At 39.5% G+C, this 25,383-nt stretch overlaps 1 protein-coding gene and 1 pseudogene across 1 annotated transcript; both read right to left on the bottom strand.

Moving 5' to 3' along the window:
* Nucleotides 1,925–2,135, bottom strand: Olr431-ps (olfactory receptor pseudogene 431; annotated as a pseudogene).
* LOC120101432 (olfactory receptor 1G1-like) lies at nucleotides 5,294–6,220 on the bottom strand. The gene has a single exon (XM_087655316.1). The coding sequence runs from the start codon at nucleotides 6,191–6,193 to the stop codon at nucleotides 5,294–5,296; it is 900 nt and encodes a 299-aa protein (XP_087511442.1). The 5' UTR covers nucleotides 6,194–6,220.
* Between the last annotated feature and the right edge of the window lie 19,163 nt (nucleotides 6,221–25,383).

The following is a 25,383-nucleotide window of genomic DNA, read 5'->3' as shown; positions in this document are numbered from 1 at the left end:
CCCCTTTTGAAGGAATCTTAGAAAGGACTAAAAGTGCTTGAAGGGGCTTGAGACCCTATATAAACAACAATGCCAACCAACCAGAGCTTCCGGTGACTAAACTACTACCCAAAGACTATACATGGACTGACCTGGGGCTCCGACCTCATACGTAGCAATGAATAGCCTAGTAAGAGCACCAGTTTAAGGGGAAGCCCTTGGTCCTGCCAAGGCTGAACCCCCAGTGAACGTGATTATTGGGGTGAGGGTGGTAATTACGGGAGGATGGGGAGGGGAACACCCATAGAGAAGGGGAAGGGGAGGGGTTAGAGGATTTTGGCATGGAAACTGGGAAAGGGAATAACAATTGAAATGTAAATAAGAAATACCCAAGTTAATAAAGATGAAAAACAAACAAATAAACAAACAAAATTTAATCAGGAAGAAGTGATTGAGAAAATTTTACAAAGAAAAGTTAATTTGTTTGATTGTTCGTTTTGAGACAGAATTTCTCTGTGTAGCTCTGGCTGTCCTAGGACTTGCTCTGTAGACCAGGCTTGCATTGAACTCAAGAGATGGTGAATCTCTGGCTTTGCCTCCCAAGAGCTAGGATTAAAGGCATAAACCACTATCACACAGTAAAAAGTTAAAGTTTGAAATTAAAATGGATTTAATCATATCACTGAAACAGAGAATAAATTAAAAATGTTATAAGCACAATCAATTTTATGAACAGATCAAATGCAAGTAATTAAAAATTGATATCTTTTTGGTCAGTAACAATAATTTTGAGTCCAAAAATGATTGGTAAGGATATCAAGACAGAAAGTATTCTCAAAATCTATGGAGAGGGGAGGTGTAGACCAAGTGCTTGTGCCCAACTAGGAACTATATACAGCTGATAGTGCTGAAGATGGAGTCAGTTTTTTTTTTTTTAGTAATGTAGCCCCTGGTCAGTTGATCATGCTCCAGGGTAGAGATTCATACCCAGGAGTGTTTGGGCATCAGGAGTTAGACATGATGGATTTGAAAGAGCAGAAGACCAATGTTGCCTGAGGAGAGAAGGGATCAGATCTGGGGGGAATTGGAAGAAGGGTTGAGTATATATTGTCAAATTATAAAACGTTCTTAAAAAACATAAAAATTTAAAAAAGTGAAAGAATAGTATATAGTTGTTTAGAATGTATATTGCTAACAGATTGCAAGTAATTTTGGCAACATGGATCATAAGTCTGAAAACTCCACTTGCTACAGATTTGAAATTTAATGTGGATAAGATTGGAAAGGCAGAAATTATCAGAGAGGGCAAACAGATTAAGAAGAAAAGGCTTGAGGGGAAAACACATATTGTAGTATGAGCATCTTTAAATTTATTTTGATTTGGGCATTTAGACTTGATCTGTATATAAAGAACTGTGTTGTATCACAGCTGGAAAAAGGTAAACACATTTAAAGACATGACTATTTCTGTCATAATATTTTAAGACATTATATGAATCATGGTAGTTGCTTGTAGTATGACATTAATTGTATAAGTGTTAATGTAACCCCCCCACCAGCAGAACAAAGTATTTCCTAATTAACAAAGAAGAAATCAATTCATCTGTCAGAGCTGTAGTGTTTTCTGTACCTAGGTTTTTCTACACTATTCTTGATTTTTCAGATGAAGTGTACACTCTCTTTCTTGGTGCTAGAGTCACTATATATAGGTTAATGCATATAAATGCATTTCTTTTAATCCAAGGTTGAACTAAGGCCTGAAATCTAGTGACTTCACCAAGGTCTACATATCCAAATATTCATGCCAACAATACTTGTCCTTGGAAACGATTTCTTCATATTACTCTGTGACCATAAAAGACTTGACCATTTTTTTGCCTGTTAACATTTTTGTGGCCCCATTCTTGGATTAAATTATCTTCTTAGATAAGTAGTCTCCATGACTTCAAGTATCATTCACGTCTTTGTACCTTAGCCTGTAGATAGAGGATTTGGTGTAGGAGTGACCATTGCATATACCACAAATTCCACTATTTCCAAATCTATGGAGTAGGAAGATGGTGATTGGAAATATACAAGAAGAAGGTTTCATAGAAGAGAGTAACCATCATCAGATGAGAGCTGCACATAGTAAAGACCTTGTGTTTTTCCCCTGTTGAGAGGATCATCATCAGAATGATTGGTCAGGGTCATCCAAGTGATTTTAAAACAAAATGGATTATTGATGCAGTCCCTGGTTGCTTCTCAGTGGCTGAAGGCAGTTTATAATCCTGAAAACACTGTTGTATACCTAGGGTACAAGACTTAGATTATGCGGGTTGGATCTGACCTGAAAACCTTTTTTCCTGCAGTCAGTTTTATATGGTTCCAGAAAATACTATGCAAGCTGCCAAGGGAGGGAAATAATTAAACAGAGAAATTTAGTGGCGACTCATATGAATCACTACAAAACCCAGCATGGCACTCACATGTCTGTGGAAATCAATAGCTGTCTGATCAACTCAATGCTGATTCAACAGGAGGGGAATCATGCGTGGTAACCTAGCTAGCTTCTTTGGATAAGAGAAGACCTTAAAAAAAAGAATCTTCCTAGCAATTTTGCTAGATCAGCATAATTCTTTACTACATTCTAAATCTTAGCCTTATACCCACAGGTAACTACAGGTACCATCCCTCAGCAAAGAAGCACCTCTTTACAGCAAATAAAGACTTCTATTGAAAACTACAATTGGATATAATGCAGAGATTGACTGACCATGAATAGCTCAACCCTAATGGATACATGTAGAGTACATCACAGTTCCTGCATCTGTGGCTCAAGAACATGACAGACGAGGGGGCAGCAAGATTGCAAGAGTCAGAATACCAGGAGGTCTGTTTTGAAAGTCTCTCTTAGAAATGGCTGCATAAACAAGGACAATGGAAATACCATAGAGTTGCTGATTTTTCAGGGTCCCACCCCTAGACAAAGAACTGAGATCAATTTATGACTGCTGGGAGAAGGACAATTAGTCTCTACCAGAGATGAGCCACTTTTTGGCTGTTCAATGCACAGTGGTCAGCTAGCTATGATAATATACAAACAACCAAAAATTGACCCAGCAGGTTTTATGTATGTATATAACAACAACAACAACAACAACTACTACTACTACTACTACTACTACTACTACTACTACTACTACTATACTACTAATACTAATACTAATACTAATAAAAGAGGCTATCAATTTGACAGTGGGGGAATATAGGAGGAACTTTAGGGAGGGTAATTGGGAGGAAATAGAAGAAGGAAAGGGAGGAAGAAAAGTGATGTAAATTCTATTTTAATTAAAACAAATTTTTAAAAAAATCTTGTGTGATGGAATGGGAAGATTGCTCATCAGAAAAAGGAAGAAAAGTGGCCATGGATGGGTAAGAGGCATAAAGGTGAGACACAATTTAACTGATTCAAATTTGAGAAGTTTAAATGGGATGCAGAACAGGACAATAAAATAGGTGTGAATTCTGGTCTAGAAAGACCTATTCTACCTACTGTCTCCAGCCAAGGTCTTTCTGTTTCATGTTGTCTCTGAAGCTAGCCTTGGTGGGCTTTAAGGTTGTCCCATCACAGCTCTTTACAATACTTCTCTTTTCTGGTAATCCCAGTTTAAGTGAAGACATTCTCAAGTGGGTCTATGAGTGTGTTTCTTGATAGAGTCTACATTTCCTTCCCTTGTGTGCTGGTGGAAACTGGAAGGTGATGTGATCTCATTTGGGTGATTTGAGAGCAATCTTCTCCACTACTGAGACTGCATTACCATTTTTAGAATTATTCTTTCTCTTTTATTCTCAGTTAAAAAATATGTGTTTTTTCATTCAATTTTGTGAATGAACTACTTCCAAGATCATACCTGGAAATGGCCCCCGAGGTTTAGTGCTCTGGACCCTATTTCTTCCTGTCCACACATTCCTGTCTTTAATGGCGTGACCTCTAGTTTGTAGACTAAGTCCTCACTGCTCTCTGGTTTAAATATTTTGGACATTTGTTATTACTTATCAAAAACAAAAAACAAACAAACAAACAAAAAACAAAAAACAAAACAAAAGTCTAGTTTAGCAAAACATTTCCTCTGACTTCAGGTCTCCAATTTCAATTCTACAGCAGTTAGTTTAATAAGATTGTACTCTCAGTCACAGTTCTACCTCTATGAAGAAACACAGCAAATCTTATACAGGAAAGCATTTAATGAGAGATTTGCTTACTGTTTCAGAGGCTTAGTTAGTTATCATCATGGCAGGGAGCATGAAGGAATGCATGATGCTGGAGCATCATCCTGCTGGACAGGAAGAGAGAGAGAGAGAGAGAGAGAGAGAGAGAGAGAGAGAGAGAGAGAGAGAGAGAGAGAGAGAGAGAGAGAAACAGAGACTGGGTTAAGCATGGGCTTTGGAAACCTCAAACCCCAGACATACTTTCTTCAATAAGGCCATACCTTCTAATCATTTTAACAAGAGTTCTACTTCTTGGTAACAAAGTATTCAAATATATGAGTTGCTGGTAGCCACTTTTATTGAGACTCACTTGTATCATGCTGCTTGTGGTGACATATACTTGTAATTTCAGCACTCACGAGGCTGAGGCAGGAGGATCGTAAGTTTGAGGCCAACCTCAGCTATATAGTAAGTGCCAGGAAACCCTGGTTATCAAGAAAGATCTTGCTTCAGAAAATGGAAATGACAAAGACCAATGCCTAAAACCTGTGTTTATAAATAGTTTTCGGGTTCTTTTTCAAAAGATCTCAAACATAGCAGCAATGCCTTTCCTGAGGACACAATACTCATTAGTTAGAGATGTGACTGTAAAGCATGATGGCACCTTAGGCTCTGGGGTGGGCAGAGTCTCAAGTTTCATGAACAATGTTCTTAGTTGCAATGTCCCCATTTGGTCAATAAAATGCTTCTTTTTTGTTAAAGTCAATTAACAAACATGTTCTTCCTCTCAACCCAGCACTGAAAAATCTTCCTGACATTCAGTGAGTTCAGATTCAGATGCCATTATTACTAAAGGCATTACATAATGCTGAATAATGCCTTCTTTGTCTGTTTGCATTTGTCTTACACAGTTTCTGTCTTGAAGTCCCATAGGAATCTCCATCCCCTTCTTTTCTTTTGCCATAACTCTGTGCTCGATTCATAAGTCCTAGTCCAGTCCTGCCATTCCAGGCATTCTCCACTGGTCAAACCTATTTGAGATGCTGAGCATCAAGTTTTGCATTGAATGTGAATTCTTCAAAAATTATAATAAAAGACCTGGGCTTTGATTGTGAAGTGTCATTTACAGATTACAGTATTTCCCCAAGCCAAACAGTTTCCACAAAGCTCCCTTCATGTCTTTGTTCCTCAAGCTGTAGATAAAAGGGTTGAGCATGGGGGTGACCATTGTATAAACAATGGATGCCACTATTCCAGTGTCTGCAGAATAGGAGGATGATGGCTGGAAATACACTAGAAAGACAGTTCCATAGAACAGAATGACCACTGTCAGATGTGAGCCACAAGTAGAGAAGACTTTATGCTTTCCTCCAGAAGAGGGGATCCTGAGGATGGTGTGCATGATATGGGCATAAGAGACTAGGACACAAGTGAGAGGGACCACACCTGAGAGGGCAGCTTCAGCAAACATCATGAGCTGAAAGGTATGGGTATCTGAGCAGGCAAGTTTGAGGAGTGGGAGAAGATCACAGAAAAAGTGAGGAATGGAATGGGAGGCACAGAAGGAGACTTGAGCCATTTGGAGTGTGAGTGAGAAGGCCAGGAGGTTGGAGCAGAGCCAGGTTGTGGCCACCAGCAACAGGCATCTTTGGGGACACATGATAGTGGTGTAGTGTAGAGGAAGGCAGATGGCTACATAGCGATCATAGGCCATCACAGCCAATAGAAAGTCATCAAGCATGGCCAGTGCCATGAAGAAATACATCTGCAGAAGGCATCCAGTGTGGGAGATGGTTTGGTGCTGGGTTTGGATGTTGCTCAGCACTTTGGGGACAATGGTGCAGGTGAAGCAGGTATCAATGAAGGACAGGTTGGCTAAGAAGAAGTACATGGGTGTATGAAGATGCTGGTCAGAGACAATGGCCAGGATGATGAACAGATTCCCCAACAGGGTGACCAGGTACATTCCCAAGAAGAGTGTGAATAGCACAGGCTGCTGCTCTGGATGCTCAGAGAATCCCATAAGGAGAAAGTCAGAGATGATGGTTTGGTTTCTAGTTTCCTTCTAAGGCAGATAAATTAGCAAGGAGTTAGTTAGTACACTGGAATTTTAAAAAGGTCAGAGATTCCGAAGACTTGTATAGTCCCTTCCTTCTTATAGAGGTCAATTGCCAATGACTACTGCTTATAACTTCAATTTGTAAATTTGTATAACTATTAGGAGTATCTGGTCAAGATGTCATTTGGCTTTTCCACCACTATACTACAGCAAGTTCTCTTTAAAGATTGAATGAGTCTAAACTGGAATTTTCTCGTATTCTCTCTCTCTCTCTCTTTCTCTCTCTCTCTCTCTCTCTCTTTCTCTCTCTCTCTCTCTCTCTCTCTGTTCTACCTGCTTGCATGCGTGTGTATCACATGCATGCCCAGTGCCCACAGAAGCCAGAAAAGGACATTGGATGGCCAGGAACTTGAGTAATAGACAGTTGATAGCTCAGTTGATAGCCACACTGTGAGTGCTGGGGACTGAAGGAGGTCCTTTGCAATAGCATCCAATGCCCTTAACTTCTGAGTTGCCACTCTAGCCTCTCAACTAGAATTTATACCTTCTCAATCTTTGTTGCTTTGTAAAGAAACAGTCCCTTTATAAAATTACAACCTTAGTTCTTTAGGTTATGAATCATTTGATGCAATTTATTTCTAAAATTTAGTCGACAGAACATAAAGTGCTTTTTCTTTCCCACTCTCAGACCACTCCCTCTGTCTCTCTTTCCCCACTTCTTTTTTCTGTATGTATTTTAAGGAAGACTGAAAGAGAACAATTTCTTCACAGAGATGATAGCTGGGCAGACACACTTAACCCCTTTGAGAGAAGCTAGCTGGGACTTAGACATGCTGGCAATGCTTAGCCCCTTTGTGTCTAAACACCACATAGTGAGCTAATGCAGCTCTGAACCTGAAAATCACATCATCGTCAGGATGCATCATTTTCACTTCATCCTCAATGTAATCACCAACATCTTTCATTCTAGGATATGGACTACCTAGAGTCAGAAAGCCATCCTCTCTGCACTGCTCATTCTGAGGCCGACTCCCTTGACTGTTTTACTCTCCGAATTTCTATTTTCACTTGCATGTGTGACTTCTCCATAGTTTATTTTTATTACGGAGCAAGCACCTATGAAAAACTCTGTCCATCCATCAGTCCATCCCTCCCTCCCTCTCTCTCTCTCTCTCTCTCTCTCTCTCTCTCTCTCTCTCTGTCTCTAATATCCAGGATTAGTAGTCACTGGTTTGATGGGAGCCTGGGACACAATGTAATGGGAAGCATCAGCTCATTGGTTTCTAGTTCTGTTCCTCATGTCCTCATGTGCCTTGTAAGTTGGGGAACTATTTACTCATTTTGAATTTTGCTTTTCTGACCCACAAAGTATAGATAAAAACCTTACCTGAGAAGTCTGTTGAGAAGCCCAAATGCTGGGGTCATCTGAAGTTTCTTCATGAACCATAGGGTATAACCTATAGGAGAAATTTCAGGATTTCTGTTCAACTGTGTGGAGGGACAAATGAAGTGACCATTCTGTGACAGCTGGTGCTAATTTCATGCACATTTAGTTTCTTGCAGTGTAACAGAATTTCCCTACTCTTTCCTCTCCTTTCTCCTCAGATGTTCAGAACATCATTTAACATTATGACTTCGTTGTAAAAATATGCTTAAGTGGGATAATAATGTATAATCATAGATTATTATGACAATTAATTTTTATAATGAATTTAAATTATTTAAAATAAATCTAGCACACAGGAAATAGTCGGTTAAATATTATTGAAATAAATCATAATTTTAATAAAAGAAGGTATTTATTTTTATTGTATTTTTCTTTTCTGAATGTTGGGCTTGTAGGTAGTAAAGTATCAATATTAAGTGAGAATTATTTGCATCACTGAAATTATGCCCTCCTCTTTGAGTAGTTGTGCGTCTCAGAACAATCCATGGAAAAGCACTCAGTTTTTGGCATATGATTAGCACACACCAACTTGTCAAGTAACTTAATTGTCATGGTTCACATAGTATTATCATACACCACTAGCAAATAGTATAGGTTTCAGTTATTTGCCAGTTAAATGCTGGACCAAGAAGAAACTCATGAATATCAAGTATTTTGATTAATATTAATTAAGTTGAAGACTGAGGAGTGTCATATTATGCTAGATCCCTCATATGTTAAGCATAAGAGCTGGAAAATGGTGGCCAAAAAGGAAGAAGGGCAGAAAGAAAAGAGGTATTTATGCATACTGTGTGTGTGTATCGATGAAGACATGTTTCATGAGTCATAGGTAGATTATATCCCCACCCTCCACTATTTCCCAGTCTTACCTGGAGATCTGACCAGTCACACATCGTGCCATTCCCACCAAGGTAGTTGAATTCACTGCCTCATTGCCACTCCAAAAAACATGACTGTAGTCACAGTGTTTGTCTTGTTTGTAGATGCAGTGCAGACTGAAGTCTCAGGTCTGTAATGGCCCCTCAGGCCTAAGAAGCAAGAAGAGGTTGTGATTTTCATATGCAGTGTCTCCTGGGGCCCAGTCCCAGACTTGCCAGTTAGACAAGATAGGGCAGTCATCCAATGACCAGCTGTCTCTTCTGGATTACAGTCCCATGAGTCCCATCCATATTACTAATAACTCCATTCAGAGTGACCGGGGCTACAATGCACAGGGCTTTCGTGCTTATTGTTCTCCTGGGCTTCAAGCTGATATCATCATTGCCATTATCTCTTATGCTGAGCAGTGTCTTCCTTGTAATGGAGGCCTAATTTCTATTAAGAGTTGAGTCCTCATGCATGAAGTAGTCATGCTCCAGAAAATAACAAGTGAATAATAAAACTGATTAAGAATCTCAAATATTTGCAAAAGGCATACAAAAGAAAGAGAACCGTTATTTTTTCTTTCTTTTTTATCGGATTTTTAAAAATGTGTATTTCAAATGTTATCCCCTTTCCTGGCTTCCTGTCCTTAGGATAAGATAAATCCACTATCCCATCACCCTCCTTCTTCTTTTATGAGGGTGTTCACCCAGCCATCCACCTACCACTTCCTGCCTCATCTCCCTGACATTCCCTCACAATGGGGGCTGAGCCTTGGCAGGACCAAGGGCTTCTCCTTCCACTGATGCCCAACAAGGCCATCCTCTGCTACATGGGTTTGTCCATGTGTAACTTTGGATCATAGTTTAGTTCCTGGGTGCTCTGCTTGGTTGGTATTGTTTTTCTTATGGGGTTGCAAACCCTTTCAGCTCCTTCAATCCTTTCTCTAACTCCTCCAGTGGGAACCCCGATCTCAGTTCAATAGTTGGATGTGAGAATCTGCCTCTGTATTTGTCATAGTCTGGCAGAGCCTCTCAGGAGACAGCTATATCAGGCTTCTGTCAGCATGCAGTTCTTGGCATGAGCAATATTGTCTAGGTTTGGTGTCTGAATGTATATGGGCTAGATCCCCATGTATGCAATCTCTAAATGGACATTCCTTCAGTCTATACTCCAAACTTTGTCTCTGTATCTCCTCCTAAAAATATGGTTGGTCTCCTTTCTAAGAAGGAGTGAAGCATCTGCACTTTGGTTGTCCTTCTTCTTCTTTTTTTCCCCCATTTTTATTAACTTGAGTATATCTTATTTACATTTCAGTTGTTATTCCCCTTCCCGGTTTCCCGGCCAACATTCCCCTAACACTTCCCCCTCCCCTTCTCTATGGGTGTTCCCCTCCCTATCCTCCCCCCATTACCACCCTCCCTCCAACAATTACGTTTGCTGGGGGTTCATTCTTGGCAGGACCAAGGGCTTCACCTTCCACTGGTGCCCTTACTGGGCTATTCATTGCTACCTATGCAGTTGGAGCCCAGTGTCAGTCCGTGTATAGTCTTTGGGTAGTGGCTTAGTCCCTGGAAGCTCTGGTTGGTTGGCATTGTTGTTCATATGGGGTCTCAAGCCCCTTCAAGCTCTTTTGGTCCTTTCTAAGATTCCTTCAACGAGGGTCCCGTCCTCAGTTCAGTGGTTTAATGATGGCATTCACCTATGTATTTGCTGTATTCTGGCTGTGCCTCTCAGGACAGATCTACATCCGGTTCCTGTCGGGCTGCACTTCTTTGCTTCATCCATCTTATCTAGTTTGGTGGCTGTATATGTATGGGCCATATGTGGGGCAGGCTCCGAATGGGTGTTCCTTCTGCCTCTGTTCTAAACGTTGCCTCCCTATTCACTCCCAAGGGTATTCTTGTTCCCCTTTTAAAGAAGGAGTGAAGCATTCGCATTTTGGTCATCCTTCTTGACTTTCATGTGTTCTGTGCACCTAGGGTAATTTGAGCAATTGGGCTAATATCCACTTATCAATGAGTGCATACCATGTGTGTTTTTCTGTGATTGGGTTACCTCACTCAGGATGATATTTTCCAGTTCCATCCATTTCCCTATGAATTTCATAAAGTCATTGTGTTTGATAGCTGAGTAATATTCCATTGTGTAGATGTACCACATTTTCTGTATCCATTCCTCTGTTGAAGGGCATCTGGGTTCTTTCCAGCTTCTGGCTATTATAAATAAGGCTCTAATGAACATAGTGGAGCATGTGTCTTTGTTATATGATGGGGCATCTTTTGGGTATATGCCCAAGAGAGGTATAGCTGGGTCCTCAGGTAATTCAATGTCCAATTTTCTGAGGAACCTCCAGACTGATTTCCAGAATGGTTGTACCAGTCTGCAATCCTATCAACAATGGAGGAGTGTTCCTCTTTCTCCACATCCTCGCCAGCATTTGCTGTCACCTGAGTTTTTGATCTTAGCCATTCTCACTGGTGTGAGGTGAAATCTCAGGGTTGTTTTGATTTGCATTTCCCTTATTACTAAAGATGTCGAACATTTCTTTAGGTGTTTCTCAGCCATTTGGCATTCCTCAGCTGTGAATTCTTTGTTTAACTCTGAACCCCATTTTAATAGGGTTATTTGTCTCCCTGCAGTGTAACTTCTTGAGTTCTTTGTATATTTTGGATATAAGGCCTCTATCTGTTGTAGGATTGGTAAAGATCTTTTCCCAATCTGTTGGTTGTCGTTTTGTCCTAACAACCGTGTTCTTTGCCTTAAAGAAGCTTTGCAGTTTTATGAGACCCCATTTGTAGATTCTCTATCTTAGAGCATAAGCCATTGGTGTTTTGTTCAGGAAATTTTCTCCAGTGCCCATGTGTTCGAGATTCTTCCCCACTTTTTCTTCTAATAGTTTGAGTGTATCTGGTTTGATGTGGAGGTCCATGATCCACTTGGACTTAAGCTTTGTACAGGGTGATAAGCATGGATCAATCTGCATTCTTCTACATGCTGACCTCCAGTTGAACCAGCACCATTTGCTGTAAATGCTATCTTTTTTCCATTGGATGGTTTTGGCTCCTTTGTCAAAAATCAAGTGCCTATAGGTGTGTGGGTTCATTTCTGGGTCTTCAATTCTATCCCACTAGCTTCATGTCGTCTGTGGATTGTATTTTTTTTTTTTAGTCCTAGCTTTTGGTCTAATATTCACATATCATTGAGTGCATACCATGTGTGTTTTTTGTGATTGGGTTAACTCTCTCAGGATATTTTTCCCTTTTTATTGGATTTTTTAAAATTTCATTTCAAATGAAAATTTTAAACTCTTTCACAGTTTCCCATCCACAACCCCTCTATTCTCTCCCCTCCCCCTGCTTCTATTAGGGTGTTCCCCCAAAGTACCTGGAACTTCTTGCCTCCCCACCCTGATATTCCCCTAAACTGGGGTGTCCATCTTTGGCAGGACCAAGGGCTTTTCCTCACATTGTGCCCAACAAGGCAGGGTGATATTTTCTAGTTCCATTCATTTGCCTAAGAATTTCATGTTGTCATGGTTTTTAATAGCTGAGTAGTACTCCATGTTGTAAATGGACATTTTCTGTATCCATTCCTCTGTTGAAGGACATGGTATCTTTCCAGCCTCTGGCTATTTTAAATAAGGATGTTATGAATATAGTTGAACATACCCTTATTATATGTTGGAGAATCTTTTGGGTGTTTGTCCAGGAGTGGTATAGCTGTGTCCTCAGGTAGTACTAAATTCAATTTTCTGAGGATTGGCCAGACTAATTTCCAGAGTGGTTTTACCAGGTTGCAATCCCACCAACAATGAAAAGTATTTCTATTTCTTCACATCCTTTCCAGTATCTACTATCACCTTTTTTTTTACCTTAGCCATTCTGACTGTTGTAGGGAGGTATCTCAGGGTTTTTTTGATTTTCATTTCCTTAATGACTAAGGATGTTGAACATTTCTTTAGGGGCTTCTCAGCTATTTTGTGTTTATCAATTAAGAATTCTTTGTTCAATTCTGTACACCATTTTTAAAGTAGGATTACTTGAATTTCTGGAGTCTAACTTCTTGAGTTCATTGTATATATTAGATATTAGCCCTCTACCTGGTGTAGGATTGGTAAAGACCTTTTCCCAATCTGTTGGTTGCTCTTTTGTGTTAATGACAGTGCTCTTTGCCTTATAGAAGCTTTGCAGTTTTATGAGGTCCCATTCTTGATCTTAGAGCATAAGCCATTGGTGTTTTGTTGAGGAAATTTTCCCCAGTGCCCACGTGTTCGAGGTTATTCCCCACTTTTTCTTCTATTAGTTTGAGTATATCTGGTTTTATGTGGAGGTCCTTGATCCACTTGGATATAAGCTTTGTTCAGGCTGATAAGAAGTTGTCAATTTGCATTCTTCTACATGCTGGACTCCAGTTGAATCAGCACCATTTGTTGAAAATGCTACCTTTTTGTCCACTGGATGGATGGTTTTAGCTACTTCGTCAAAGATCATGTGACCATAGGTGTGTGCGTTCATATCTGGATTTTCAATTCTATTCCACTGTTCTACCTGCCTGTCTCTGTACTAATAGGATAAATTTTTTATCGCTATTGCTCTGTAATACTGCTTGAGGTCAGGGATATTGATTCCCCCAGAAGTCCTTTTATTGTTGAGGATAGTTTTAGCTATCCTGGATTTTTTTGTTATTCAAGATGAATTTGCAAATTGTTATGTCTAACTCTATGAAGAATTGAACTGAGATTTTGATGGGGATTGCATTGAATCTGAAGATTGCTTTTGGCAAAATGGCCATTTTTACTATATTACTCCTGCCAATCCATGAGCATGGGAGCTCTTTCCATTTTCTGGGATCTTCTTCAATTTCTTTCTTCAGAGACTTGAAATTCTTGTTATAGGACAGATCTTTCACTTGCTTGGTTAGAGTCACACGGAGGTATTTTATGTTATTTAGGACTATTGTGAAGGGGGTCATTTTCCTAATTTCTTTCTCAGACTGTTTATTCTTTGGATAGAGGAAGGGTACTGATTTGTTTGAATCAATTTTATATCCATTCACTTTGTTAAAGTTTATCAGGCTTGGTAGTTCTCTGGTAGAACTTTTGGGGTCACTTAAGTATACTATCATATCATTTGCGAATAGTGATATTTTGACTTCTTCCTTTGTAATTTGTATCCCTTTAACCTCCTTTTGCTGTCTGATTGCTCTAGATAGGACTTAAGTAATACTGAATAAGTAGGGAGAGACTGGGCAGTCTTGTTTTCTTTTCAGATTTTAGTGTGATTGCTTTGAGTTTCTGGTTTGCTATATATTGCTTTTATTATGTTTCGGTATGGGCCTTGAATTCCTGATCTTTCCAGGGCTTTTGTTATGAAGGGGTGTTGAATTTTGTCAAATGCTTTATCGGCATGTAATGAAATGATCATGTGGTTTTTTTCTTTGATTTCGTTTACATAGTAGATTATGTTGATGGATTTCCATATATTGAACCACCCCTGCAACCTTGGGCTGAAGCCTACTTGATTATGATGGATGATTGTTTTGATTTGATATTATATTGATATATATTGATATATTGATAATATATTCTCAGTTGAGAATTCTTCGTTTAACTCTGTGCCCATTTTTAAAATAGGATTATTTGAATTTCTGGAGTCTAACATCTTGAGTTCATTTTATATATTTGTTACAATTGACAATATATTATATTATATTGAGTACTTTTCATCTACATTCATAAGGGAAATTGGTCTGAAGTTCTTCTTCTTTGTGAGTTCTTTGTGTGGTTTAGGATAAGCATAATTGTGGCTTCATAGAAGGATTTGGGTAGTGCTCCTTCTGTTTCTATTTTGTGGCATAGTTTAGACAGTATTTGAATTAGGTCTTCTATGAAGGTCTGATAGAATTCTGCACTAAACCCGTTTGGTCTTTGGTCTTTTTTTTGGTTGGGAGACTTTTAAAAACAGCTTCTATTTCTTTAGGAGTTACAGGGTTGCTTAGATGATTTATCTGTTCCTGATTTAACTTTGGGACTGGTATTTGTCTAGAAAATTGTTCATTTCCTCCAGATTTTCCAGTTTTGCTGAATATAGTCTTTTGTAGTAGGATCTGATGATTTTTGGAATTTCCTCAGATTCTGTTGTTATGTCTCTCTTTTGATTTCTGATTTTGTTAATTTGGATACACTCTCTGTGCCCTCTTGTTAGTCTGGCTAAGGGTTTATCTATCTTGTTGATTTTCTCAAAGAACCAGCTCCTGGTTTTGTTGATTCTTTATATAGTCCTTTTTCTTTCTTCTTGGTTGATTTTAGCCCCGAGTTTGATTATTTCCTGCTTTCTACTCCTCTTGGGCATATTTGCTTCATTTTGATCTAGAGCTTTTAGGTGTGTTGTCAAACTGCTGATGGATGTTCTCTCTTGTTTCTTTTTGCAGATACTCAGAGCTATGAGTTTTCATCTTAGCACTGCTTTCATTGTGTCCCATAAGTTTGAGTATACTGTGCCTTCATTTTACTTAAATTCTAAAAAGTCTTTAATTTCTTTCTTGACCAAGTTATCATTTGGTAAAGTGTTGTTCAACTTCCATATATATGTGGGCTTTCTGTCATTTTTGTTTTTATTGAAGACCAGCCTTAGTCCATGGTTTTCTGATAGGATGCATGGGATTATTTCAACCTTTTTGTATCTGTTGAGGTCTATTTTGTGACCAAATATAGGGTCAATTTTACAGAAGATACCATGAGTTGCTGAGAAGAAGATATATTCTTTTGTTTTGTGATGAAATGTTCTATAAATATCTGTTAAATCCATTTGCTTTGTACCTTCTATTAATTTCTTTGTGTCTCTGTTAAATGATCTGTCCATTGATGAGAGTGGGGTGTTAAAATCTCCTACTATTATTCTGTGAGGTATAATGTGTAATTTGAGCTTTAATAAGGTTTCTTTTATGAATGTGGGTTCCCTTGCATTTGGAGCATAGATATTTAGGATTGAGAGTTCATCTTGTTGCATTTTTCCTTTAATGAATATCAAGTGTCCTTCCTCATCTTTTTTGATAACTTTTGGTTGAAAGTTGATTTTGTTCAATACTAGAATGATTACTCCAGCTTGTTTCTTTGGACCATTTGCTTGAAAAGTTGTTTTTCAGTCTTTTATTCTGAGGTAGTGTCTGTTTTTGTCTCTGAGGTTTGTTTCCTATATGCAGCAAAATGCTGGATCCTCTTTCCGTATTCAGTCTTTTATTCTATGTCTTATTAGTGGGACATTGAGTTAATTGATGTTAAGAGATGTTAAAGAATAGTGATTGATTTTTCCTGTCATTTTTTTGTTAGAGGTGGAATTATGATTTTGTGTGTCTCTTTGTTTGGTTTAGTTGCAAGGAGTTTGCTTTCTTACTTTTTCTAGGGTGTAGTTTCCCTCCTTGTGTTGGAGTTTTCCATCTATTATCCTTTATAGGGCTGGATTTGTAGAAAGATATTGTGTAAATTTGGTTTTGTCATTGAATATCTTGCTTTCTCCATCTATGTTAACTGAGAGTTTTGCTGGATATAGTATCCTTGTCTGACATTTTATTCTCTTAGTGTCTCTCCAACATCTGTCCAGGATCTTCTGGTTTTCATAGTCTCTGGTGAGAAGTCTGGTCTAATTCTGATAGGCCTTCCTTTCTACATTACTTGACCTTTTTTCCTTACTGCTTTTAATATTCTTTTTTGTTTTGTGCATTTGGTGTTTTGATTATTATGTGTTGGTTGGAATTTCTTTTCTGGCCCAATCTATTTGGAGTTCTGTAGGCTTTTGTATGTTTATGGGCATTTCCTTCTTTAGGTTTGGGAAATTTTCTTCTATAATTTTGTTGAAGATATTTACTAGCCATTCAAGTTGGGAATTTTTGCTCTCTTCTATACCTATTATCCTTGGATTTGATCTTCTCATTGTGTCCTGTATTTCCTAGATGTTCTGAGTTAGGAACTTTTTGCAGTTTTCATTTTCTTTGATGGTTGTGTCAAAGTTTTCTATGGTATCTTCTGCCCTGAGATTCTCTCTTCTATCTCCCTTGTATTCTGTTGATAATGCTTGTGTCTATGACTCCTGATCTTTTTCCTAGGTTTTCTATTGGAAGCATTTTCTCTCTTTGTGATTTCTTTATTGTTTCTATTTCCATTTTTAGCTCCTGAATGGTTTTGTTCAATTCCTTCACTTCTTTGGTTGATTTTTGTCTTTCATCTTTAAGGTATCCTACTGTTTACACATGTTGTCCTGTATTTCTTTAAAGGAGGCAATTATGTCCTTCTTGAAATCCTACTACATCACCATAAGTTGTGATTTGATATCCAATTCTTGCTTTTCTGATGTGTTGGGGTATCCAGGGCTTTCTGTGGTCGGGGAACTGGATTCTGATGATTCCAAGTGGCCTTGGTTTCTGTTGCTTAGGTCATTGCACTTGCTTCTTGCCATATGCCTATCTCTGGTGTTAGCTAGTCTTGCTGTCTCTGACAGTGGCTTGATCCTCCTGTAAGCCTGTGTGTCAGCACTATTGGGAGACCAGCTCATTCCCAGGGGTATCAGAGTACAGAGAGCTGTGGAACAGGGTCACCTCTGGGTGCAGGCAGAAATCAGAAGGATCCTGTCCCAGATTGATCCTTGATTCCTGTGTCCTCAGGGTTCTCGGTGGGTCCCTCCAAGCAGAATTGGTGGACTTACCTGTGCTCTCAGGTGTGTCAGCTCTCCTGGGAGATCAGCTTTCTCCCAGCAGGATCTGAGTAGAGTGAGCTGTGGCACAGTGTCAGCTCCAGTCTCCGACAGAAACTGGCTCCTGTATTTCTTTCTTTCTTTCTTTATTTTTATTAACTTGAGTATTTCTTATTTACATTTCGAGTGTTATTCCCTTTCCCGGTTTCCGGGCAATCATCCCCCTAATCCCTCCCCCTCCCTTTCTTTAAGGGTGTTCCCCTTCCCATCCTCCCCCCATTGCCACCCTCCCCGCAACAATCTAGTTCACTGGGGGTTCAGTCTTAACAGGACCAAGGGCTTCCCCTTCCACTGGTGATCTTACTAGAATATTCATTGCTACCTATGAGATCAGAGTCCAGGGTCAGTCCATGTATAGTCTTTAGGTAGTGGCTTAGTCCCTGGAAGCTCTGGTTGCTTGGCATTGTTGTTCATAAGGGGTCTCGAGCTCCTTCAAGCTCTTCCAGTTCTTTCTCTGATTCATTCAACGGGGGTCCCGTTCTCAGTTCAGTGGTTTGCTGCTGGCATTCGCCTCTGTATTTCCTGTATTCTGGCTGTGTCTCTCAGGAGAGATCTACATCCAGCTCCTGTCGGCCTGCACTTCTTTGCTTCATCCATCTTGTCTAATTGGATGGCTGTATATGTATGGGCCACATGTGGGGCAGGCTCTGAATGGGTGTTCCTTCTGCCTCTGTTTTAATCTTTGCCTCCCTATTCCCTGCCAAGGGTATTCTTGTTCCCCTTTTAAAGAATGAGTGAAGTGTTCACATTTGGTAATCCTTCTTGAGTTTCATGTGTTCTGTGCATCTAGGGTAATTCAAGCATTTGGGCTAATATCCACTTATCAATGAGTGCATACCATGTGTGTTTTTCTGTGACTGGGTTACCTCACTCATGATGATATTTTCCAGTTCCATCCATTTGCCTATGAATTTCATAAAGTCATTGTTTTTGACAGCTGAGTAATATTCCATTGTGTAGATGTACCATATTTTCTGTATCCATTCCTCTGTTGAAGGGCATCTGGGTTCTTTCCAGCTTCTGTTATTATAAATAAGGCTGCTATGAACATAGTGGAGCACGTGTCTTTTTTATATGTTGGGTCATCTTGTGGGTATATGCCCAAGAGAGGTATAGCTGGATCCTCAGACAGTTCAATGTCCAATTTTCTGAGGAACCTCCAGACTGATTCCCAGAATGGTTGTACCAGTCTGCAATCCCAACAACAATGGAGGAGTGTAGCTCTTTCTTCACATCCTCGCCAGCATTTGCTGTCACCTGAGTTTTTGATCTTAGCCATTCTCACTGGTGTGAGGTGAAATCTCAGGGTTGTTTTGATTTGCATTTCCCTTCTGGGTAAAGATGTTGATCATTTCTTTAGGTGTTTCTCAGCCATTCAGCATTCCTCAGGTGTGAATTCTTTGTTTAGCTCTGAACCCCATTTTTAATAGGGTTATTTGTCTCCCTGTGGTCTAACTTCTTGAGTTCTTTGTATATTTTGGATATAAGGCCTCTATCTGTTGTAGGATTGGTAAAGATCTTTTCCCAATCTGTTGGTTGCTGTTTTGTCCTAACCACAGTGTCCTTTGTCTTACAGAAGCTTTGCAGTTTTATGAGATCCCATTTGTCGATTCTTGATCTTAGAGCATAAGCCATTGGTGTTTTGTTCAGGAAATTTTTTCCAGAATTGGATGGGTATTTTGATGGGGATTGCATTGAATCTGTAGATTGCTTTTGGTAGAATGGCCATTTTTACTATATTAATCCTGCCAATCCATGAGCATGGGAGATCTTGCCATCTTCTGAGGTCTTCTTCAATTTCTTTCTTCAGAGTCTTGAAATTCTTATTGTACAGATCTTTTACTTGCTTCGTTAAAGTCACACCGAGGTACTTTATATTATTTGGATCTATTATGAAGGGTGTCGTTTCCCTAATTTCTTTCTCGGCTTGTTTCTCTTTTGTGTAGAGGAAGGCTACAGATTTATTTGAGTTAATTTTATACCCAGCCACTTTAATGAAGTTGTTTATCAGCTTTAGTAGTTCTCTGGTGGAACTTTTGGGATCACTTAAATATACTACCATATCATCTGCAAATAGTGATATTTTGACTTCTTCTTTTCCGTTCTGTATCCCCTTGACCTCCTTTTGTTGTCTTATTGGTCTGGCTAGAACTTCAAGAACTATATTGAATAAGTAGGGAGAGAGTGGGCAGCCTTGTCTAGTCCCTGATTTTAGTGGGATTGCTTCAAGTTTCTCTCCATTTAATGTTAGCAACTGGTTTGCCGTATATGTCTTTTACTATGTTTAGGTATGGGCCTTGAATTCCTATTCTTTCCAGGACTTTTATCATGAAGGGGTGTTGAATTTTGTCAAATGCTTTCTCAGGATCTAATGAAATGATCATGTGGTTTAGTTCTTTCAGTTTGTTTATATAATGGATCACGTTGGTGGTTTTATGTATATTAAACCATCCCTGCATGCCTGGGATGAAGCCTACTTGATCATGGTGGATGATTGTTTTGATGTGCTCTTGGATTCGGTTTGCCAGAATTTTATTGAGTATTTTTGCATCGATATTCATAAGGGAAATTGGTCTGAAGTTCTCTTTCTTTGTTGGGTCTTTGTGTGGTTTGGGTATAAGAGTAATTGTGGGTTCATAGAAGGAATTCGGTAGTGCTCCATCTGTTTCAATTTTGTGGAATAGTTTGGATAGTATTGGTATGAGGTCTTCTATGAAGGTCTGATAGAATTCTGCACTAAACCCGTCTGGACCTGGCCTCTTTTTGGTTGGGAGACCTTTAATGACTGCTTCTATTTCCTTAGGAGTTATGGGGTTGTTTAACTGGTTTATCTGTTCCTGATTTAACTTTGGTACCTGGTATCTGTCTAGGAAATTGTCCATTTCCTGCAGATTTTCAAGTTTTGTTGAATATAGGCTTTTATAGTAAGATCTGATGATTTTTTGAATTTCCTCTGAATCTGTAGTTATGTCTCCCTTTTCATTTCTGATTTTGTTAATTTGGACACACTCTCTGTGTCCTCTCATTAGTCTGGCTAAGGGTTTGTCTATCTTGTTGATTTTCTCAAAGAACCAACTTTTGGTTCTGTTGATTCTTTCTATGGTCCTTTTTGTTTCTACTTGGTTGATTTCAGGTCTGAGTTTGATTATTTCCTGCCTTCTACTCCTTCTGGGTGTATTGGCTTCTTTTTGTTTTAGAGCTTTTAGGGTCTGTTGTCAAGCTGGTGACATATGCTCTTTTCTTTTCTTTTTTTTTTTTGACATATGCTCTTTTATGTTTCTTTCTGCAGGCACTCAGCGCTATGAGTTTTCCTCTTAGCACAGCTTTCATTGTGTCCCATAAGTTTGGGTATGTTGTACCTTCATCTTCATTAAATTCTAAAAAGTCTTTAATTTCTTTCTTTATTTCTTCCTTGACCAGGTTATCATTGAGTAGAGCATTGTTCAATTTCCACGTATATGTGGGCATTCTTCCCTTATTGTTATTGAAGACCAGCTTTAGGCCGTGGTGGTCTGATAGCACACATGGGATTATTTCTATCTTTATGTACTTGTTGAGGCCCGTTTTTTGACCAATTATATGGTCAATTTTGGAGAAAGTACCATGAGGAGCTTAGAAGAAGGTATATCCTTTTGCTTTAGGATAGAATGTTCTATAAATATCCGTTAAGTCCATTGGTTCATGACTTTTCTTAGTCTGTCTACGTCTCTGTTTAATTTCTGTTTCCATGATCTGTCCATTGATGAGAGTGGGGTGTTGAAATCTCCTACTATTATTGTGTGAGGTGCAATGTGTGTTTTGAGGTTTAGTAAGGTTTCTTTTACGTATGTAGGTGCCCTTGTATTTGGGGCATAGATATTTAGGATTGAGAGTTCATCTTGGTGGATTTTTTCTTTGATGAATATGAAGTGTCCTTCCTTATCTTTTTTGATGACTCTTAGTTGACAATTGATTTTATTTGATATTAGAATGGCTACTCCAGCTTGGTTCTTCTGACCATTTGCTTGGGAAGTTGTTTTCCAGCCTTTCACTCTGAGGTAGTGTTTGTCTTTGTCTCTGAGGTGTGTTTCCTGTAGGCAGCAGAATGCAGGGTCCTGGTTGCGTATCCAGTTTTTTTATCTATGTCTTTTTATTGGGGAGTTGAGGCCATTGATGTTGAGAAATAGTAAGAAATAGTGATTATTGCTTCCTGTTATATTCATATTTGGATATGAGGTTATGTTTGTGTGCTTTTCTTCTCTTTGTTTTTTTGCCAAGATGATTAGTTTCTTGCTTTTTCTAGGGTATAGCTTGCCTCCTTATGTTGGGCTTTACCCTTTATTATCCTTTGTAGTGCTGGATTTGTAGAAAGATATTGTGTATATTTGGTTTTGTCATGGAATATCTTGGTTTCTCCATCTATGTTAATTGAGAGTTTTGCAGGATACAGTAACCTGGGCTGGCATTTGTGTTCTCTTAGGGTCTGTATGACATCTGTCCAGGATCTTCTGGCTTTCATAGTTTCTTGCGAAAGTCTGGTGCGATTCTGATAGGTCTGCCTTTATTTGTTACTTGACCTTTTCCCTTACTGCTTTTAATATTCTTTCTTTATTTTGTGTGTTTGGTGTTTTGACTATTATGTGGCAGGAGGAGTTTCTTTTCTGGTCCAATCTATTTGGAGTTCTGTAGGCTTCTTGTATGCTTATGGGTATCTCTTTCTTTAGGTTAGGGAAGTTTTCTTCTATGATTTTGTTGAAGATATTTACTGGTCCTTTGAGCTGGGAGTCTTCACTCTCTTCTATACCTACTATCCTTAGGTTTGATCTTCTCAATGAGTCCTGGATTTCCTGTATGTTTTGGACCAGTAGCTTTTTCCTCTTTACATTATCTTTGACAGTTGAGTCGATGATTTCTATGGAATCTTCTGCTCCTGAGATTCTCTCTTCCATCTCTTGTATTCTGTTGGTGAAGCTTGTATCTACCGCTCCTTGTCTCTTCTTTTGGTTTTCTATATCCAGGGTTGTTTCCATGTGTTCTTTCTTGATTGCTTCTATTTCCATTTTTAATTCCTTCAACTGTCTGATTGTGTTTTCCTGGAATTCTTTCAGGGATTTTTGTGACTCCTCTCTATGGGCTTCTACTTATTTATTTGTGTTTTCCTGGAATTCTTTTAGGGATTTTTGTGATTCCTCTCTGTAGGCTTCTACTTGTTCTCTAAGGGAGTTCTTCACGTCTTTCTTGAAGTTCTCCAGCATCATGATCAAGTATGATTTTGAAACTAGTTTTTGCTTTTCTGGTGTGTTTGGATATTCCGTGTTTGCTTTGGTGGGAGAATTGTGCTCCAATGATGCCATGTAGTCTTGGTTTCTGTTGCTTGGGTTCCTGTGCTTGCCTCTCGCCATCAGATTATCTCTAGTGTTACTTTGTTCTGCTACTTCTGACAGTGGTTAGACTGTCCTATAAGCCTGTGTTTCAGGAGTGCTGTAGACCTGTTTTCCTGTTTTCTTTCAGCCAGTTATGGGGACAGTGTGTTCTGCTTTCGGGCGTGTAGTTTTTGCTATCTACAGGTCTTCAGCTGTTCCTGTGGGCCTGTGTCTTGAGTTCACCAGGCAGGTCACTTGCAGCAGAAAAGTTGGTCTTACCTGTGGTCCCGAGGCTCAAGTTTGCTCGTGGGGTGTTGTTTCTGAGCTCTCCAGGGTGGACGCAACCAGGAAGATCTGCGCCGCCCTTTCTGGGAGCTTCCATGCACCGGAGTTCCAGATGGCGTTTGGTGTTTTCCTCTGGAATCAGTAATGTGTGCAGAGTGCAGTCTCTTCTGGTTTCCCAGGTGTATCTGCCTCTCTGAAGGTTTAGCTCTCCCTCCCATGGGATTTGGGTGCAGAGACCTGTTTATCTGGTCGGTCCCTTCAGGTTCCTGCGGTGTCTCAGATGCAGTGGACCTGCTGCTCCTGGGCCCTCCTCTATGGGAACCCAGAGGCCATATACAGTTTCCTCTTGGGCCAGGGATGTGGGCAGGGGTGAGCAGTGTTGGTGGTCTCTTCCGCTCTGCAGCCTCAGGAGTGCCCACCTGACCAGACAGTGAGGGCTCTCTCCCACGGTGTTTGGGAGCAGAGAGCTGCTGCGGGCAGGGATCCGCCGTTTTGGGACTCCCGCTAAATCCTGTATCTCTTTAATGGAGCTATTTATGTCCTTCTTAAATTCCTCTATCATCTTCATGATATGGAATTTTGAATCAGAGTCTTGCTTTTCAGGTGTGTTTGTGTATCCAGAGCTTGCTGTCGTGGGAGAGCTGTATTCTTGTATTCTGATAATGCCAAATAGCTTTGGTTTCTGTTGCTTATGTTCTTGCATTTGCCTCTTGCTATCTGTTTATCTCTGGTGTTAATTGGCTTTGCTTTCTCTGACTGGGGCTGTCCCTTTTGTCAGCCTGGTTATGTTGAGTGTCCTTGGGTCAGGCTGTCTCCGGGTATGAGAGCTGTTTTGAAGGGCCTGGTCTGTGAGCCTGACTGTGTCAGAACTCCTTCAGGTCAAGCTGCCTCTAGATTTGGGTGGGGAGAACTAGAGCACAGGATTCATTCACAGGTGCATGTGTGAACCAAAGGATCATGTATCATTGGTTGGGCAGGAGTTTCTGTGTCCCTTGGTCTTGGGAGGTGGGTCATATATTGGGCTTGGGTTCTCACCTGTGATCCTGGGTGTGTCAGAACTCCTGGGGGTCAAACTTTGTCTGGGTGTAGGTCTGGACAGAGAGAGAGCACAGGATCTTCTTCAGGGCACAAGTACAAACCAGAAGGAACATGTCAACTATGATTTCTTGCAATAAACTTGTCTCAGCCCCAGTCCTGCTATGACCTCTTTCACCCTGACCTGATTGACATTTGTTTCAACCATAATTAAGTATATTTGGCTCATTAAGTAAGTGCTGGTGTTTACTCTCTCCTTTTGCTACCTCTCTTTGTCTATTTTTGCCTATCCCAATCTTTTATGGAGTCTATAACTTCCAACTGAATTCCAATTCTCAAGAGGCAAACCTTTCAGTCACTAGTAGATAAATAATAATAAAGGGGTGCAACAGACTTGGCCTGGGGTGGCAACATAATAGAACCTACAATTCTAGCATGCAGAAAAAAAGTGACTCGTCCATGGTCACAGAACATAGAGGTATGATGCATATAAAGTATGAAGAGGTAATGGGATTTAACTAGGAAGGATTATTCTAATGTTTAAAGAATTGTTAAAACAGTCAAAATTCCAATAAGGAGGGTAGAGCGTTTTACCAAGTCTCTCTCTAGCTGAGGGTCTATTGGCAGGTGATCTATACTGGGAGAAAGAATATCAGTTTTATTATGGGTCATCCTGGGTTGTTGTCCAGGTGGTGACCCTATACTCTTGCACTCACCAGCAGTACCAAGTGGACTCAGTTATTAAAAAAGTACATGAAACTGATAAGGAGATATGATGAAGTGGTTTGAGAGGAATTAGAGGTAAGGGACTAGGAAGCATATACATTATCAAAATATATTGTATAATATACAAAATTCTCAAAGATTAGATAATTTTGTATGAATAAAATGTAATTTAACAATAAAATGTTAAATTAATAATTTATGTAGGAACAATTTCCTTTCACTTTATCATATACCATATGCCAAATACTATTTATATTTGCCTCTTTGTCCTTTGTCTATGTCTTAGGGTTTTATTGTTGTGAACAGGAACCATGACCAAGACAACTCTTATAAGGATGACATTTAACTGGAGTTCTCCTACAGGTTCACAGGTTCATTCAGTATTATTATTATTATTATTATTATTATTATTATTATTATTTAAAATCTGATCTTCTGAAATAAGTGTTTTCAGGCCCTGAGAAATGAGATCTCCTGTGGACAGAGGGAGTGGGGTGGGGGAAGAAGTATACCCTAGCTAGCACATATCTGGAAAGGAAGCACAGAGCATGCAAAGCCTTCTTCCTCTACCCTGTTGTAATAGGATTATTCACCTGTGGTCTGGATGTGAACCTTCTCACTAGAAAGCAGGAAGTTATATGACTTCAATATGACCAGTCAGTAAAGTCCTGATTTCAGTCCATTATTATTAAGGCACAACTATTGCAGTAT

Source organism: Rattus norvegicus, chromosome 3 (assembly GCF_021556685.1).
Source record: "Rattus norvegicus strain SHRSP/BbbUtx chromosome 3, alternate assembly SHRSP_T2T, whole genome shotgun sequence".
NCBI classification, from domain to species: Eukaryota; Metazoa; Chordata; class Mammalia; order Rodentia; family Muridae; genus Rattus; species Rattus norvegicus.
The sequence above is the reverse complement of the archived record's forward strand: the minus strand, read 5'-3'. Positions and strand labels throughout refer to the sequence as shown.

Excerpts from the sequence above, each read along its gene's own strand:
- LOC120101432 (XM_087655316.1), bottom strand. The coding sequence starts at position 6,193 with ATGGGATTCTCTGAGCATCCAGAGCAGCAGCCTGTGCTATTCACACTC.